This window comes from Equus quagga, chromosome 5 (genome assembly GCF_021613505.1).
Source record: "Equus quagga isolate Etosha38 chromosome 5, UCLA_HA_Equagga_1.0, whole genome shotgun sequence".
Taxonomy (NCBI): domain Eukaryota; kingdom Metazoa; phylum Chordata; class Mammalia; order Perissodactyla; family Equidae; genus Equus; species Equus quagga.
The window spans coordinates 46,320,737-46,337,236 of record NC_060271.1 but is presented as its reverse complement, the minus strand read 5'-3'; the positions used below and the strand labels follow the sequence as shown (position 1 = coordinate 46,337,236).

General features: G+C 51.9%; 1 protein-coding gene across 1 annotated transcript; it reads right to left on the bottom strand.

The window, feature by feature from the left end:
* Positions 1-34: 34 nt before the first annotated feature.
* On the bottom strand, positions 35-10,042 carry C5H1orf174 (chromosome 5 C1orf174 homolog). Its single transcript, XM_046662331.1, has 4 exons — positions 9,928-10,042; positions 2,844-2,954; positions 1,208-1,663; positions 35-666 (listed from the first exon to the last, which is right to left on the bottom strand). Exons 1-4 carry the CDS (start codon positions 9,940-9,942, stop codon positions 550-552), a joined length of 699 nt encoding a protein of 232 aa, XP_046518287.1. The 5' UTR covers positions 9,943-10,042; the 3' UTR covers positions 35-549.
* Positions 10,043-16,500: the final 6,458 nt, after the last annotated feature.

Here is a 16,500-nt window from a genome sequence, read left to right as displayed (position 1 = left end):
ATACAGCTTTGGGGACATAAGACTTCTTTAGAAATATTTTCAAAATATATTTTATTTCTTTCCCATATGTATTTTGCAAAATTTCTAAGGTAAACATTAGCTTCATATACAGAAATAAAGGAGAGTTCTTTAAGAACTGGCATTAAATCAATCACAAGAATGATCAAATTTTGATAAAGGAAAATAAACTTGCATATTTTCAAAACTAAAGAGCTTAAGTGAAGAGTTTTCTTTACAAAGATCTCTCTCATTTAACCCCAAGCCCCCTCAGTGTACTCACGATCATCACATATGTACAGACATGAGAAAATAGCTCCGTGTGGAGACAGCAGCTTGACACCCACTCTCGAAGATCACTAGTTCACATGTGTCGCTCTCCCCAAAGGTATCCGGTGTTCCGCACTGCTGACTTTCATGAGTCAGTTTTGAAGTCTGATTCAGAATACGTTCTCTTGGAGATAAATTTTATACAAATCCCATAATCTGCTCAATTGTCAAACTGTTAACTATACTGAATATGCAAAGAAATCGTCGTGTATACTTTATTCTCTACATTTCCGCGTCGTCATCGTCGTCGTCGTCGTCGTCGTCTTTGGCTCTGAAATGCATCTTCCTGAATTCTCGCCTGCTCATTGAGGGACACGAGGAAGACGCCGGTGGAAGGTCCTTGGGGGAAGGAAACATCCAGTGAGTCAGCCAGCTTCAGTCACAGTGACCCCGTGTTAGCGCCTGGGGGTGGTTTGGCCCTATCCCAGGGCTGGGTCCTGCAGGATGGCCCTCCCCTGCAGACGGGGAAGTGACCGAGGCAGAGCACCTCTCTCCTGAGGACGGTTCATTCCCCATCAGGTCCACTGAGGGAAAGGCAGCGAGTTAAAGACAAAAGGAGCCCAGCAAGCGTGGGGTAGCTATTCACAAAACCACAGGCACGATTCACAACCCTGCACAGGGTCCAGGGACAGCCTGTCCACACCCACCCCCACCCGACGGCTGTGGGCAGAGACAGGGCCTGCAGTAGCCGCTCACCATGGCAACGAGTCCCAGCTTGGGAGAGGGGAGGAGTGCCCCAAATGAGCAAATGTTTGGTTTTCTCCTTCGGAGTTAAAATTATGATTGTGCATTTGACTTGGTATTAAAGCAACACTGACATGCAGTAAGTGGGGAGCACATGACGTGGGTGGGGCAGCTGAGGAGCAGCCACGGGTCTTACTTGCATGAGCTCCACGTTTCCGAAGAAGCGACTCACTGGCATCGGCTGATTGCTGTCGTCGTCGAGAAACACGCTGTTGTCCATCTGCAGGGCGGGCGTCTGCGCTGGCTGGGGCTCCGGCGCCGACCCGTCCCGCGCGGCGGGGCTGCTGGCGGACTCCTCTCCTGAAGGGGCGCCGCGCTGCGGCAGGGCCAGCTCCGCAGTCTCTGGTGAGCAGGCGTCACGCACGCCCCGGCAGCGCTGCGCAGCAACGGCCGCCTCCTCTGCCGGCCGCGCGCCAGCCTCCGCAGCCCCCCGAGGCGCGGCTTCACAGGCGCTCGCAGGCGGCGCTCTGGCTTCAGCGGTGCTGGCGCTCTTAGGGGCCAGCTTCTGTAACTCCGATTTCACCAGATGACCTCTGTCATACTTGAACTTCTTGGAGGTTCGCCTGTCAGCGGCTTTGTGTGACAAGGAAGTCTGTCAAGAAGACAAAGATGAGGGGAAACCAGACACATCTCGGAGGACGAAGAGGACAGCACAAAGTCTCAATCCCAGAGGCTGGAGCGCCCGCTCACGTCTCAACAATGGAGACGCTGCAGCCAGCTCTCCTACCATAGTGCCATTTCACGGTCCCCCACAAAAGGGACAGAACCCACACGGCGGGTGGAGCTAGACACACTCCGCACGGCTCCCACACCTGCCGTTTCCCCAGGGGAGCTGTGTTTCCTGAGGCAAACTCAGAAGCATGTACAACAAGTGATAAAATTATAACAAAAGAAGGGGCCAGCCCCGTGGCCGAGTGGTTAGGTTCGCGCGCTCTGCTGCAGGCGGCCCAGTGTTTCGTTTGTTCGAATCCTGGGCGCGGACATGGCACTGCTCATCAAACCACGCTGAGGCAGCGTCCCACATGCCACAACTAGAAGGACCCACAACGACGAATATACAACTATGTACTGGGGGATTTTGGGGAGAAAAAGGAAAAAAATAAAAAAATCTTTAAAAACAAAAATTTTAACAAAAGAATCCAGCTCCATTCCTTTCTGCTAGAATGTAAGCTGCGTGAAGGCAGGGATCTCTGCTTTATGGCATGGGGTAGGTGCTCAATAAGTATGTGGAAAACTGACTCCAACACAGTTTTAATGAGCAGTAGACTGTGAGCGAAACTCTGCTAGTTGATGGTGTACAACCAAGTCCCAACCACACCCCTGGGCTGGGGCTCCAGGAAGCAAATGGACTTCATGAGCCAATTTGGGCGCATGGCCTGCCTGGCCACCACAGCTGCGCCATGCTGAACGGCAGCCAGGGCTCCTCTCCCAGCCCACTTTCCCTTCTCTGAAAGCCTTCAGGGGTGAAGAGCAGGGCACCGCCAGCATCACTCAGAAGACTGCACTGGAAAGAGAAGGACGCAAGGTACACCTGGAGACCAGGTCCAAGACACACGCCCACCTGTGGGCCAACACACGGAAAGCAAAGCCCTGGACTGGAGAGCGCAGCTTTCTGAAAGCAGTTACAGCACCGCATGCGTGGACACACGTGCCTCTGGTACTTTAGCAACACTCAACGTTCTTCTAACACAACACAGCTCGGAGTGAAAATCCTGTACAAAAACGCACAGGCCAGTCAAGATTCACAAGGTCTTCGTGGTCACGAGGCTCACCTGACATACTGTGCCGGCAGACGTGGTGATGTCGACGTCCTGAGCAGAGGCCAACCTGGCTGAGCAACTCCGGGCTCTTAGGCGCGCTGAGGACCGCACTCCACCTGTGAGCTAGACCAGATCCAGAGGCCAGTCAGAAGGTGCTCTCGTGAAAGGAACATGAGCAGACAGATGGAGATTTCCTAACTAAAGAAAAACCTGAAGAGGGTCCCTCCCCCTGCCATGGTTTTATCATCTTTATGGAAAGATACCTGTGGCCTAAATGTGCAAATTCAAACAAAATTCTGTTTGGGTTTAAGATGCAAGATCTACCCTCTCCACGATCTTGGAAGCTTGTGGCAATTTGTCCCCCTTATCCTATACATTTCCAGGAACCTCCATTTATGAGTTAATAGATAGTAGTCAACTTCAATCGCGTTTAGAATAAGCAGCACGTATCTTTTCTCAGAAGTTCTTGAACTTTTCTATGGTGTCTAAGTTCTGGCAAAAGGTAACATGAAAAAACAAAAGCCAACTCTTGCGCTCCTAACTCCCTCCTTCAAATGATAGGCGGGAACAGTCCTACTTCTATCAGTTTAAAGCAGTTAACCTCCGTGTGACTAATCCTAACATTAACAAACTGGTCCCCCTCTAAATTTATTCTGAACGCAAAGGAAAGTCTTCTAATAACAAGAAAAGAATTAATAAAAAATAAGAAAACTTAAAATAATTTTACTTGCAATAATTTTAGGTTTTCAGAAATAGTACAGGGAGTTCCCGTGTATGCTTCCCTAATGTGAGACCACCACAGTACATCCGTCAAAATTGAGAAATTAGCATTGCTACAACACTGTTACCCAAACGACTGATTGGATTTGAATTTCATCAGTTTTTCCACTAATTCCTTTTTCTGTTCCAGAATGGATACCACATACACTTGGAAAATAATAGATTTAAAGCTTAACTTAAAACTTGAAAATTAATGACAGTGAGTGATAAAGAGAGGGAGTAACGTAGGGCATTGCAAGTGAAAGGCTTGACAGCAGCTGTCAGGACGGGCCCTGGAACTGGGCCCCAGAGTGGATGGATGAAGGGCACTGCACGCAACATAAGAGAAATCAAAAAGGAAAGCAGCTAGTGTAGAAAGCTGGCAATGGTGTCTCATCCACCCCCACGGGCAGCCCACAGCCCGAGATGCCTTCAGAGGCCCCTGGAGGGGGGCAGCTCATCAAGGTTGCAGGATACCATGCAGTTCCTGGAGAGCATTTAAAAGGGAGGGAAAGATGGGGCTGGCCCCGTGGCGTAGTGGTTAAGTCTGGTGCGCTCTGTTTCAGGGGACTGGGTTTGTGGGTTTGGATCTGGGGCGCAGACCTACACCACTTGTCAAGCCACACTGTGGCAGCATTCCACATAAAATAGATGAAGATTGGCACAGACGTTAGCTCAGGGCTAATCTTCCTCACCAAAAAAAAGAGGATGACTGGCAACAGACGTTAGCTCAGAGTGAATCTTCCTCACCAAAAAAAAACAAAAAAAAAAGAGGGAAAGAAAATGTAGCAACCCGTGGAAGGAGCAGACCCCACCCAGCTGTACGCGGTACCAACAAGGTGTGCCAGGCGAGGCAAAGGGCCTGCTGCCGTGGTGTGCCTGGGTCTGGGCTTGCAACATCTCACACCGAAGGATCTGAGCCTAGATGTTACTGAGCCTCTCTGGGAGGGACAGGACGCTCCCACCCAGTGCCCCCCAACACCTTCCCTTCCATGGTGGGGAATGGACATGCTTGCGCAGGCTATGCTCAGCTCTCTTGGGAGGACTGGCCTGACAACGGCTGTGCTACCACTGAGTGCTGATGGAGCGGGCACTGTGCTCAGCACCTGAACAGCATGAAAAGGAGCAGCACCCCCACTTGGGGTGAGGACGGATTGGTGGGGGAACTGAGTTGACACAAGTGACGTCTGGCCTCAAAGTCCCTCTCTCCCTGCTTTGTCCCCCACGGCTCTCCCCAGATATGAGCTCTAAGAGCCGGCCGCAGGAGTGCTGCGCCGCTTGCAGAGGGACTGAACCCGGAGCCTGCCCTCCCAGCTCTGTGCTTCTAGCCTGGCCAGGTCCTTCTCTGGGGCAGCATGCTCCAGATGCTTCCCACCATAATCTCTGAAGTGTGGTTCTGAAGTCCCAGGGTGCAGGCCCCTCTGCAGAGGTAACTCGGTGGGCCTGGGCTGAGGCCTGGGAGCTGTGGTTGTCACAGGCACCTCAGCAGGCCACCTGTCGTCCACTCTAGATTTGCAAGAGGCTAATCTGGTAGCATTTTGGCTTTAGTTTAATCAAGGGTAAAACCATCTCAAGGTGCCAGCTCCAAAATGTCAAGAATCTAGTACATTTCTTCTAACTTGGAGAGTTGTCGCTCTTCACCTGGGCAACCTGGTTGCTTGCACGTAAACATCCCCAAATAAAAAACTTTCCATGATCAAGGTCTTCTTCCTTCCAAGAGACTGCTTAAAAACTGGGACGTCAAAGACAAAAATATGGATTCCCAAAAAGGGCAGGAAAAGAGCAAACTACAGCATGAGGAGCTCTGCTGATCCCCTCCCAGGGACACTGGTAGAGTGCAGTTGTGGAGGACTGGAATTGGCCACCCACTCCAAAATATGTCTCTTTGGCATGAGGAATATTTTGGCCTGATTACTTTTAAAATCTGCAGACGGGAAAGAAACTGAAAAGTAGAATTTACTTACTCTTTGTTAAGAGACATTTACATTGTAAAGGAAATCTCCATCTGTAAAGGTGTCTCCTCCTCTGTACCAGGAAGAAGGGGGATGACCTTATGTCTAGAAACTCTTAATCAATGTGGAAGGCAAGGACTTAAATCTGCATAATAACCTTCCTCTTGTTTACTGTGCTTGTCTGGTGACCTCCTGTAACTGACTCCCCCCACCCCCAACATCCTCCTTTGTCTTTAGCTGAAGATGATATTTAAGGTGGTGGCTTCAGCCATTTTGGTGAGTTGCTCCGGTTGCCTGAGCCTCTCCCATGTATGCATGTTATCAGGCTTTGTTTCATTTTCTCCTGTTGTTCTGTTTCATGTGAATTTAATTCATTCTCCGGCCAGAAGAACCCACAGCGGGTAGAGGAAATGTCTTCCTCCCCTACACAGTCAACACCACCACTGAAAGACTGGCAGTGGTCCTGTGGGCAAACGGCAAATGAAGAAAGGGTTGCTCAAGAACACCTACACAAATTCAGAACAAAGGCAGGAGCTGTGGTATCTGAGCTCGGGAGGCCACAGCCAGGAACACACAGCGCCTCCCCCCGACTCTGGGAGGGCTTTCTGCCCAGGGGAGCAGGAGGGCGGTGCTTCTCATTGTGCCCTCATCCTGCCTGTAGTGAGGCAGTCCTGAGTGTGGTCGGGGGTGGCCCTTCTGCCCAGACCCCACGCGTGGACCAGGCTCTACTGGGGCCCCGTCACCCCGGCCCCTGCTTGTGAGGCGGTGGTTCGAGGCTAGGAGAGGCCAGCTGAACGGACCTCAGGCTGCTGCCCAGCGTCACCCTCCCCCAAGCACGCAGCTCCTAGAGCAGGAGTGTCACACGGAAGTATGTCACTGTCCCCAGCTACAGAACTCTGGTTCAGAGATTTTGCCTGGGGGAGAGGTGGGCATCAACACAGAGAACTCTGAATCTCTTCCCAAGGAACTGACTCTATTTGCAGGGAGTGTGGAGAAGTTTGTGCCTGAGGGAGCTCTCAGGAACAGCAGAGGTTGTGGTCAAAGGCAGTGGGGAGGAAAATCAAGATAAACAGTAGGCCAGCTAGTCTGCTGGAGAGTGCCAGGGACTAACACAGGGGAGGAGCCCTCCTGGGGTCAGAACACAGATCAAACACTGACCTTAGAAACCATTCCTTTAAAGAAGCCAGACTGTGATTGGATTCGTTTGTAGAGCAATTTATGGCCCAGGTCATTGCTGAAAACAATTGAGTAATCAGCTGGCAATAATGGAGCTTAACAGCTGGGTGCGGTCAGAGAAAGAGAGGAAGAGGGCCTTCCTAAAACCACTGTCTTCCCTGGGTGACTAAGGGCGCACCGAACGCTGCCCCAGAAGCACCATCAGAGCAGCACGCTGTGGGAGAGGAACAGACTGCACTAGAGTAATCCACCCAGTCGCGACACAATTAACCAAGCGTATTAACAACAACAACCGGGGACAGACGGGACAGGACCCATACCCAGAGTTGCTACAATATATCACTTAAAATGTCCCTCTTCAACAAAACTTACAAAGCATGCAAGGAAACAGGAAAGCAGACCCATACACCAGAATGAAAGCAGGTAGGAGAACTGCCTGTGAGAGGAACCAGATTTGGATTTACTAAAAAAAGACTTCAAAGAAGCCATTATAAACAAGTTCAAGAGCTAAAAGAAACCACAATTAAAGAAGTAAAGATCAGGGGCCAGCCTGGTGGTGCAGCAGTTAAGTTGGCACCTTCTGCTTCGGTGGCCCAGGGTTCGCCAGTTCGGGTCCCAGGTGTAGTCCTACATACCGCTTGGCACGCCATGCTGTGGCAGGCATCCCACATACAAAGTAGATGAAGATGGGCATGACGTTAGCTCAGGGCCACTCTTCCTCAGCAAAAAGAAGGATTGGCGGGGGATGTTATCTCAGGGCTAATCTTCCTCAAAAAAACCCCCAAAAATTAAAAAAAAAAAGTAAAGATCTGATGACAATGTTGCATCAAATAAAGAATATCAATAAAAATACAGAAATTATTAAAAAAACAGCCAAATGGAGATCTGGAGTTGAAAAGTACAATAACTGAAACAAAACATTCACTAGAGGGGCCCAACGGCAGACATGAACTGGCAGCAGAAAGATCAAGGAAACCTGAAGATAGACTGACAGGTTACACAAGCTGAAGAAGAGACAGAGAAGAATGAAGAAAAATGACGAGTCTTAGAGAAATGTGGGTTACCATTAAGTGTACCAACATGCGTGTAATGGGAGTACCAGAGAGAAAAGCGGAGAAAAAACATGCAAAGAAATAATGGCTGAAAACTCCCCAAATTTACTGAAACACAACTACCTTCACATCCAGGAATCTCACAGAACTGAACTCCAACTACGATGAGGGTAAAGAAATCCACAAATGGACACCACTGTACAAATGCTGAGACGAGGGGAAAATCTTGAAAGCAAGAGGGAGATGACTCCCCGCTCACCAGGGGGCCCAACAGATAAACCAGTGACCTCACAGCAGAAGCGATGGAGGCCAGACCACGGTGGAGATGTTCACACATATTCAAAGTTCTCAAAGAATCAAACTGCCAACAAAGAATCCTATATCCAGCAAAGCTAGCCTTCAAAAATGAAGGCAAGATAGACACTTCCAGATAAACGAATACAGAGAATTTGTTGCCAGCAGACCCACCTTAAAAGGAAGCTCTTTAGGTTGAAAGCAAGTGACACCAGATGGTAATTCAAATCCACAGATAAAAAGAGAGCACGAGTAAAGGTAACCATGCCCTTACAGAAGACAGTTTCCCAAACGTTATCTCCTTCTGTGAACTGTATATAATGACATGGATACAAGGTATCCACAATGTGCTCGATTTGCCAATAGCACCACAAAGCAGTCCAGCGGAGCGAGCAAAGCTGAACTGGTCTAAGGCAATGACTACAGATGGTAAAGTGATCATGACAAGGAATTACTGGGTTTCTAACAATGATAAATGTAATATTTACAACACATCAAAAAGGTAGGTAAAGAGCCGGCCTGGTGGTGCAGGGGTTAAGTGCGCACGTTCTGCTTTGGTGGCCCAGGGTTCGCCGGTTCGGATCCCAGATGTGGACATGGCACCACTGGGCAAGCCGTGCTGTGGTAGGCGTCCCACATATAAAGGAGAGGAAGATGGGCACGGATGTGAGCTCAGGGCCAGTCTTCCTCAGCAAAAAGAGGAGGATTGGCAGATGTTAGCTCAGGGCTAATCTTCCTCAAAAAAAAAAAAAAAAAAGGTAAAGGGAATAGAGCTATATAGGAGTGACATTTCTGTATCTCTGGAATTAAGCTAGCACAAATCTGAAGCTGATTCCACTAAGTTCCGATGTATAGGTTAAACCTAGAGCAAACACTGGAAAAAGTCTTCTAAAAAAAAATAGTGAAAAAAGTCATTAAATTAAAATGCTATATTAGAAAATATTCACTTGAATCCACTGAAACAAGGAACAGGAGAACAGAGACATATATAAAGAAAACAAAATATCAAACGGCATATGTGCATCCAACTATGTCAATAACACTGCATTTGAACACGCTAAACAAGTCAGTCAAAAGGCAGAGATGTCAGGCTGGGGAAAAAACCCACGACCACCCCAGGGAGACCCAAGCACCCGCCGTCCATGGGAGACACACAGCTTCAGAGCTGCAAACAGTGCGAGCAGAGGAGCGGACATTCACTCCTTCTGAGCAAACCCACAGAGCGCGGGTGCAGCTCCCATCTCCCCGGAGGCCATGAGCCTGGCCCACAGCGACAGCGACCCTCCCTGGGCAGGGGGTGCTGGTGTCCCAGTCCCCCCGCTGGTTCACACCCCTCGCCGGCTACCCAGGACCAGGAACGGGCGCCCCCCCTCGCTCCTCATCGCCTTCTGCGAGGACCCCCCCCTCATCCCCCCACCTGGCACGAGGGAACTGGCGCCAAGCTCAGGTGGCGTGCTGAGCGACTTCGGGCCTGGGTGGGGGCGGCGGAATGATACTAACGCCCGGCTTGGCAGCACTGGGAAGCCGGGAGTCCAGACCAGGTCTGGAAAGAGACCCCCAGCCAGGGACGTAACCTGGGGTCGGCCCCCCATCCCGGGGCGTAACCTGGGGGCGGCCCCAGCCCCGGACGTAACCTGGGAGCCCTCCAGTCCCGGAAGTAATGGGCCCCCCTTCCCAGGGGTGTGACCCGGGCCCTCCTCCCCGGGGGCGTGGTCCAGGGGACCCCCCCCCAACCCCCAGCCAACACGGGGTGAGGCCCAGGCAGAGGCCGCCCCTCGGCCTGAGGAGTCCGTGGCTCCTCCTCAGCTCCCCAGAAAGCCGGCGCCCCTCTGGCGCACCTCCCCCCAGGCCTCGGCCCCTCACCTTCCGGCTCCTCATGAGTGTGAGCGGCGCGCTGCCGCCCCCCGCGCCGCCGCCGAGCCCCTGCACCCGGCCCAACACTTTCCAGCAGAGCTGCAACCGGCACTCCTCGGCCCACGCCGCGGCGTCTGACGTCCCCAGAGGGTTGGCCAATCACAGTCCGGCGTCGCCGGCACGTGACCCAACAAAGCGGGCGCTTTACGTAGAGGGCGGGACATACGGCCATGTTTGTGAGGGGCACTTTCCTTGCGGTCCCAGGCCACGCGTCTGGAGGTGGGCGGGAAGGGACTGTCCGCGGTGGTCTCTTTCGCGCTTGCAGGAGAGGCCACTTCCCCAGGCCCAGCCTTCACTCTGCCAAAAGCAAAACCCCATGTGCAGTCTAATTGCAGGGCTCCACCAGATTACCCAGGGGTGCATTTCTAAAGAGAAGGCAGGGGCTGGCCCAGTGGAGCTAAGTTCATGCGCTCTGCTTCGGCACCCCAGGGTTCGCTGGTTCGGAGCCTGGGCACGGACCAATGCAGTGCTCATTAAGCCATGCTGTGGCAGCGTTCCTCATACAAAATAGAGGAAGATTGGCAAGGATGTTAGCTCAGTGACAATCTTCCTGAAGTTGGTTTCCGAGCACCGGGAGCTGGGCCGAAGCCCTCTGTTCTTGGAGATGGGGCCACGAGGCTTGGGGGCCCTCCGTGCCTGCTGATGGGGACCTTTGCCCTCGTCACCCTCTGTAAGGGGCTGAGCTGCCCGCCCCTGCGGTGGTTCCATTGTACTCCCCGTATGCAAGTGAGGGCTGGGCCTCCGGGCGGGGGGAGGGGGGAAGACGGGGCTGGGATGGGGGGTGGCAGGGGTCCATGAGCCCGGCCGGGGTGGCGTGTTGGGTGGGGCCTGGCTTAGGACTAGTTTGGCTGCACCATTGAACCCTAGCCCTTGACCCTGTCCCCCTTCTCCCTGCCTTGGGAAGCCCCCTTGCCCTCGGTAGGAATGGACAACAGCTGGCCACTCTTCCTTCTACTGGCAGCTCTCCCAGGAACAGCCACATTCTTCGTGGCATTTAGCCTCTTGACCCACATGCCTGTGTGCACCCCTCCTCTGCCGCAGTGAGGGCGGGCTACAGGGGAGCTGCCTGGTCCTCTTTCCAAAGCCCCTGGCAACGTCCTGGCCCTTGTCACCTCAGGGAGGTGTGTTAAAGCCACATGATCACTTAGTTTTTGAGAGTCTTAGTAATAAAGATGAAAATCCAGGGGCCGGCCCAGTGGCGCAGCGGTTAAGTTCGCACATTCTGCTTCTCAGTCGCCGGCGGTTTGCCGGTTCGGATCCCGGATGCAGACATGGCACCGCTTGGCACGCCATGCTGTGGTAGGCGTCCCACGTATAAAGTAGAGGAAGATGGGCACAATGTTAGCTCAGGGCCAGTCTTCCTCAGCAAAAAAGAGGAGGACTGGCAGTAGTTAGCTCAGGGCTAATCTTCCTCAAAAAAAAAAAAAAAGCTGAAAATCCAGCCTTGCCCTTAAACACTGCAGGCCCCCAATTTTCTAGGCTCTAGGACGTGTGCCTCAGAAAAGCCCATGGTGGGCTACAGAACACTCCTGGGGCTGAGGGATGCCCAGCCCTCCCCTCTAGCCTCGGATGGCTGGCCGCCTCTCCTCTCCAGGAAGTGGCCTCCACACTGCACCATGCAGAGCCTTCTCATAAGCGCACACAGCAACCACACGTGGGCCTTGCAAAGAAATGAGAGTGGTGTTTCCTTTTTTTATTATTATTTTTCTTTTTATACATGAGAACGTTTAAATTAAGCAGTTTTGTCAGAAGCCAAACTGCAAAGGTTGAAAGTAAACTACGTTGTGCTGCAGCCTCACGTACCGCTTGAGGGCCCCTCCGTGCAGTGTTCCATAGCAGAGCGTGATTCACATTCTCTTCCAAAAGCATTAACATTCTCTGCTCTTGTGGAATGACTCCCTCAAAGCCTGGAAATACAGTTGATGCCTCTTTTTAGTGCAGAAAAAGTGAGAGTGCTTAAGGATCCTGCCAGCTCTTCCCTGCTGTGCAGACTGCCGTCTCTCCCTTTTTTATTTTTTGTGAGCAAGATTGACCCTCAGCTAACATCTGTTGCCAATCTTCCTCTTTTTGCTTGAGGAAGATTGTCACTGAGCTAATCCTTGCCAATGTTCCTCTATTTTGTATGAGGAACGCTGCCACAGCATGGCTTAATGAGCACTGCATTGGTCCGTGCCCAGGCTCCGAACCAGCGAACCCTGGGGTGCCGAAGCAGAGCGCATGAACTTAGCTCCACTGGGCCAGCCCCTGCCTTCTCTTTAGAAATGCACCCCTGGGTAATCTGGTGGAGCCCTGCAATTAGACTGCACATGGGGTTTTGCTTTTGGCGGAGTGAAGACATACGCAGTATTGGTGTACACACACACACACACACGCACACACACACACACACACGCATGCGTACACACATGCACACACACATGCACGCGCGCACACACACGCACACACACGCACGCACACGCGCACACACACGCACACACACGCACACACGCACTCACACACACACGCGCGCACACACACGCACACACGCACTCACACACACACACGCGCGCGCACACATGCACACGCGCGCGCACACACACGCACACACGCACACACACGCACACACACACGCACGCATGCACGCACGCACACACGCACACGCGCACACACACGCACGCGCACACACGCACACACACACGCACGCATGCACACACACACACGCACACACACACACGCATGCATGCACGTGCACACACACGCACAGGTTCACCTACCCGGCAGTTGAATCCTTCTTCCTTCCTGGCCTGTGCTTCTCACCGTGTTATTTCCCATGGCACACACAGAAGGGAAAAGACAAACATGGACTGGCAGGAAATCCATTTGAAAAGGAAACAAATGGAATCACCGCCAGCTGTTAAGAAAAAAATCAAAGCGCTACCATATGAAACACCTAACCTGCCTCATTTTCACCGAAATTGGTTTCCTAATAAGCTGGGTTCATTGGTTTTGTTTTGGATCCTTCAGAGCTCAAAGTTCTCATAAACCAGGGGTTGACTGCCTCAAGCCAGTTTTCGGCTCTCCAGGTGCTTATGGTTAGTGTCAGTCGACATACATACGGCACTGCTGGAGTGCACCTGGTGTGGTCTCTCAGTGCCATCCAGAGTTTAGCATCCCAAAGGGAACCCCTGACTTCCCTTCCCAAATACGCTCTGCTACCCACAACCCCCTCACGCCAGCCTCCCAGCTGCTCAGGCCTGACACCTAGGCTGTCCTTGACAGCTCTCTCTCTCTCTCATTGCCCACGTCCAATCAGCGGCCATTCCTGCTAATTCTAGACTGCCAAGCCTCCCAGCCAGTCCACCCTTCTCCTCTGGCCCATAATGCCCATGGCAGCTGGGCGATCACTTATCAGTGGTGGCCTGCGCCCCTGCTAAAGCTCTTCGGTGCTTCCCCACTGCTTTCGGGATCAAGACCAATGGTCTTAATATGGCCGGTGGGGCCCAGCACGGTGCCTGAGACACAGCAGATTCTCAGTGCAGGTTTGTTGGATGAATGTGTAGGCGGCCCTACGAGGTCACCCACCACTGCCCTTCTCCAGACTCAGCTGGCCCCGCTGCCCTCTCTCCTCACCCTCTGCTCCCCTAGCTCCTTCCTGCCTGCACGCTCGCTTCCCTCTGCCCGGAAAACCGTCTCTCCCCAGCCTCCACCCATTTTGCCTGGCGAATCCACTCTTCAAACCTAAACTCAGCTCACTTTCAGATGTCCCCCTCCTCCCAAGTTCAAAGTGCTCGTTATGGCTCTGGAGCCTTCTGTGCTTCCCTTCAGGACACACTGCCACGGTGGGCTCTTTTCTCTCCCTCTCCCAGAGCATGGTTCCTTCCTTTCTTCCTTCACTCGTTCAACACGTTTGCTGAGCTCCCCTTGTGTGCTTGGGGCTGAGCTAGGCCTGGGGTCACAGTGGGTGGGCTCAAGCGAGACTGGCCTGCCTTTTTAGTGTTTTAGTCCAGTGGGGGACAGGCATTGGTGGAATAGTCACAGGAGGAATTGTAACCCTGCAAAAGTGAGAAGAGCTGCAGGGGAGAAGCCACATCATGGGACAGCACGTGTAGGGGTGGGGGATGCCAGGTCTGCTCAGAGAGGTCAGATAAGGCTCCTTGGAGGAAGTGACAGTTGAAGTTGTCAGGACTCACTTCTTCCCTCCAGGACCAAGCCCCCCCACAGGCCCAGAAGGAGGAAGCAGGCGGGAACTCAATAAGTTATTGGTGTCCAGTGGAGCCCCCTCAGTGAAGCTGGGGGCCCTGACCCAGCAAAGGAGCCATGCTTGATTCTCCCATTTTCCCCCCACCTCCCAGGCCACACGGTGGGATACCGTCCATCCTGGAGAGCACACAGCTGACCCAGAAGCAAAGCTCATGCCTCTGCATGTCCTTTTGGTTTCCTCATGCACACTTCATTTCACTTTTTCTTCCTGACCAACTGTACCCCCTTACTGCCAGGGTTAGAGGCGCGATGTGGGGAGTCCTCACAATGGCAGGATGTTCGTGCAGTCCTTGTTTGTGGTCAGTCCTCCACGAGGCTTGTAAACTCCCTGAAGGCGGGACTGTGTTTTGCTCACAACCATGGTCCCAGAACCCAGCACAGTGGCTGGGACAGGCTAGGAGGTGCTCAGAAAATATTTCTTGAATGGATAGGTGGTGGCCATAATACATACAAAAAAAGTGAGGATTGAAGATTCCGAGGAAACTTTGTATCCTTGCCCATAATGCAAATTCACTGCTTAAACACCGGTAGGTCCACAGTGCCGTGTTTGCCTTTCACGAACACTGCAGGGCTGGCGAGAAAGCTGAAGAGAGTTTTCAACTGATTAACAGTCAGTAGATTCATTAACTGGGGCCACCCTGGTCCGGAGCATGTCTCGTTCCTGCCAACAGATGGTGGCCTACACGATGAGAGATTGTCTCTTATACACTCATCCTTTATATTTAAAAGATGTAATAGTTTTTTAAAAAGTGAGAGAGAACCGCAAGCAAAAACAGCTCCCAGTAGGACGTGGAGCAGCGGGCGCTCTCGAGCGTCGCTCGTGGGAACGTGGAACGGAACAGCCACCTTGGAAGACAGTTGGGCAGATTCTTACGAAGCTAAACAGACTCTTACCATGTGATCCAGCAATCGTGCTCCTTGGTATTTACTCAAAGGGGATGAAAACTTTTGTCCACACCAAACTCTGCACACGGATGTTTATAGCAGCTTTATTCAGAATTGCCAAAACTTGAAAGCAACTGTGATGTCCTTCAGTAGAAGAATGGATAAATAAACTGTGGTCCATCCACACGACGGAGTATTATTCAGTGCTAAACAGAAATGAGCTAGCAAGCCGTGAAAAGACACGGAGGAACCCTAAATGCATATGACTGAGTGAAAGAAGCCAATCTGAAAGGCTACGTACTGTATGATTCAAACACTGTGACATTCTGGAAAAGGCAAAACTTGGGAGACAGTCAAAAGGCCAGTGGTTGTCAGGGGTTAGGGGGAAGGAAGAGATGAATAGGTGGGGCACAGAAGATTTTTAAGGCAGTGGAAATACTCTGCATGATACCATAATCATGGCTACATGACATTATAAACTTGTCCAAACTCATAGAGTGAACAACCCCAAAAGTGACCCTGATGGAAACTGTGGACTTTGGGTGATGACGATGTGTTAGTGTAGGTTCATGGATTGTAACCAATGTCCCACTCTGGTGGGGATGTTGATAGCGGGGCAGGCTGTGTGTGTGGGGGGAACAGGGGTTGTATGGGAAATCTCTGTACCTTCTCATTTTTGCAGTGAACCTAAGACAGCTCTAAAAAATAAAGTCTATTTGAAAAAGTATGTGATAAATTTCAGCACTGATTTTAGAAGAAGAAAAAGCTCGCAGCCTGATTTTGTAATGTTCTCTTTTGATGGACCTGAATGAAACTTCCTTAGTAGCTCACCCTGACTGGCCCGGGCGATTGTAACCCTCCCGTAGGACAGCCGGCTGCCGTTGAGAAGATCTCACTCGTCACGTCTGTCAGACCCACACAAACTTGCCGGGGTCCTGCCAGGTGTGAGTGGTGCTCAGGACACAGAGGTTGAAAAGGATGTGCGGGCTCAGAGCCTGGTAGGGCCCGGAGAGACCTGCAGAGCTCCTGCTGCGGAGGCAGAAAGAAGTTGCAGAGGGCCACCGGCGTTGAGCAGAAAGTGCTCTCTGTAGAGTTAAGTTGGTCAGGAAAAGCCTTCTGGAGGAGGTGGCACCAGCAGTGGGTTTCAAACAGAGAAACGTCAACACAGAGACAGAGAAGAACCGGGTAGGGGGCACGCATGTGGGCATATTTGTGGGTGGGAACCCAACGCTGCCCTTCGCAGACTCTCACTAGCGGCTAAGCATGAATGGAATTTTTGTAGCCTCCTTTGCAGACTCATCAAATAGTCTGTGATATTAAAATGTTTGAGAACATAGGCCATTTCCGGCTTCAAATCTCCTCCAACCTCCTGGGGAGAGGGTACGACTGTGGGTCGAT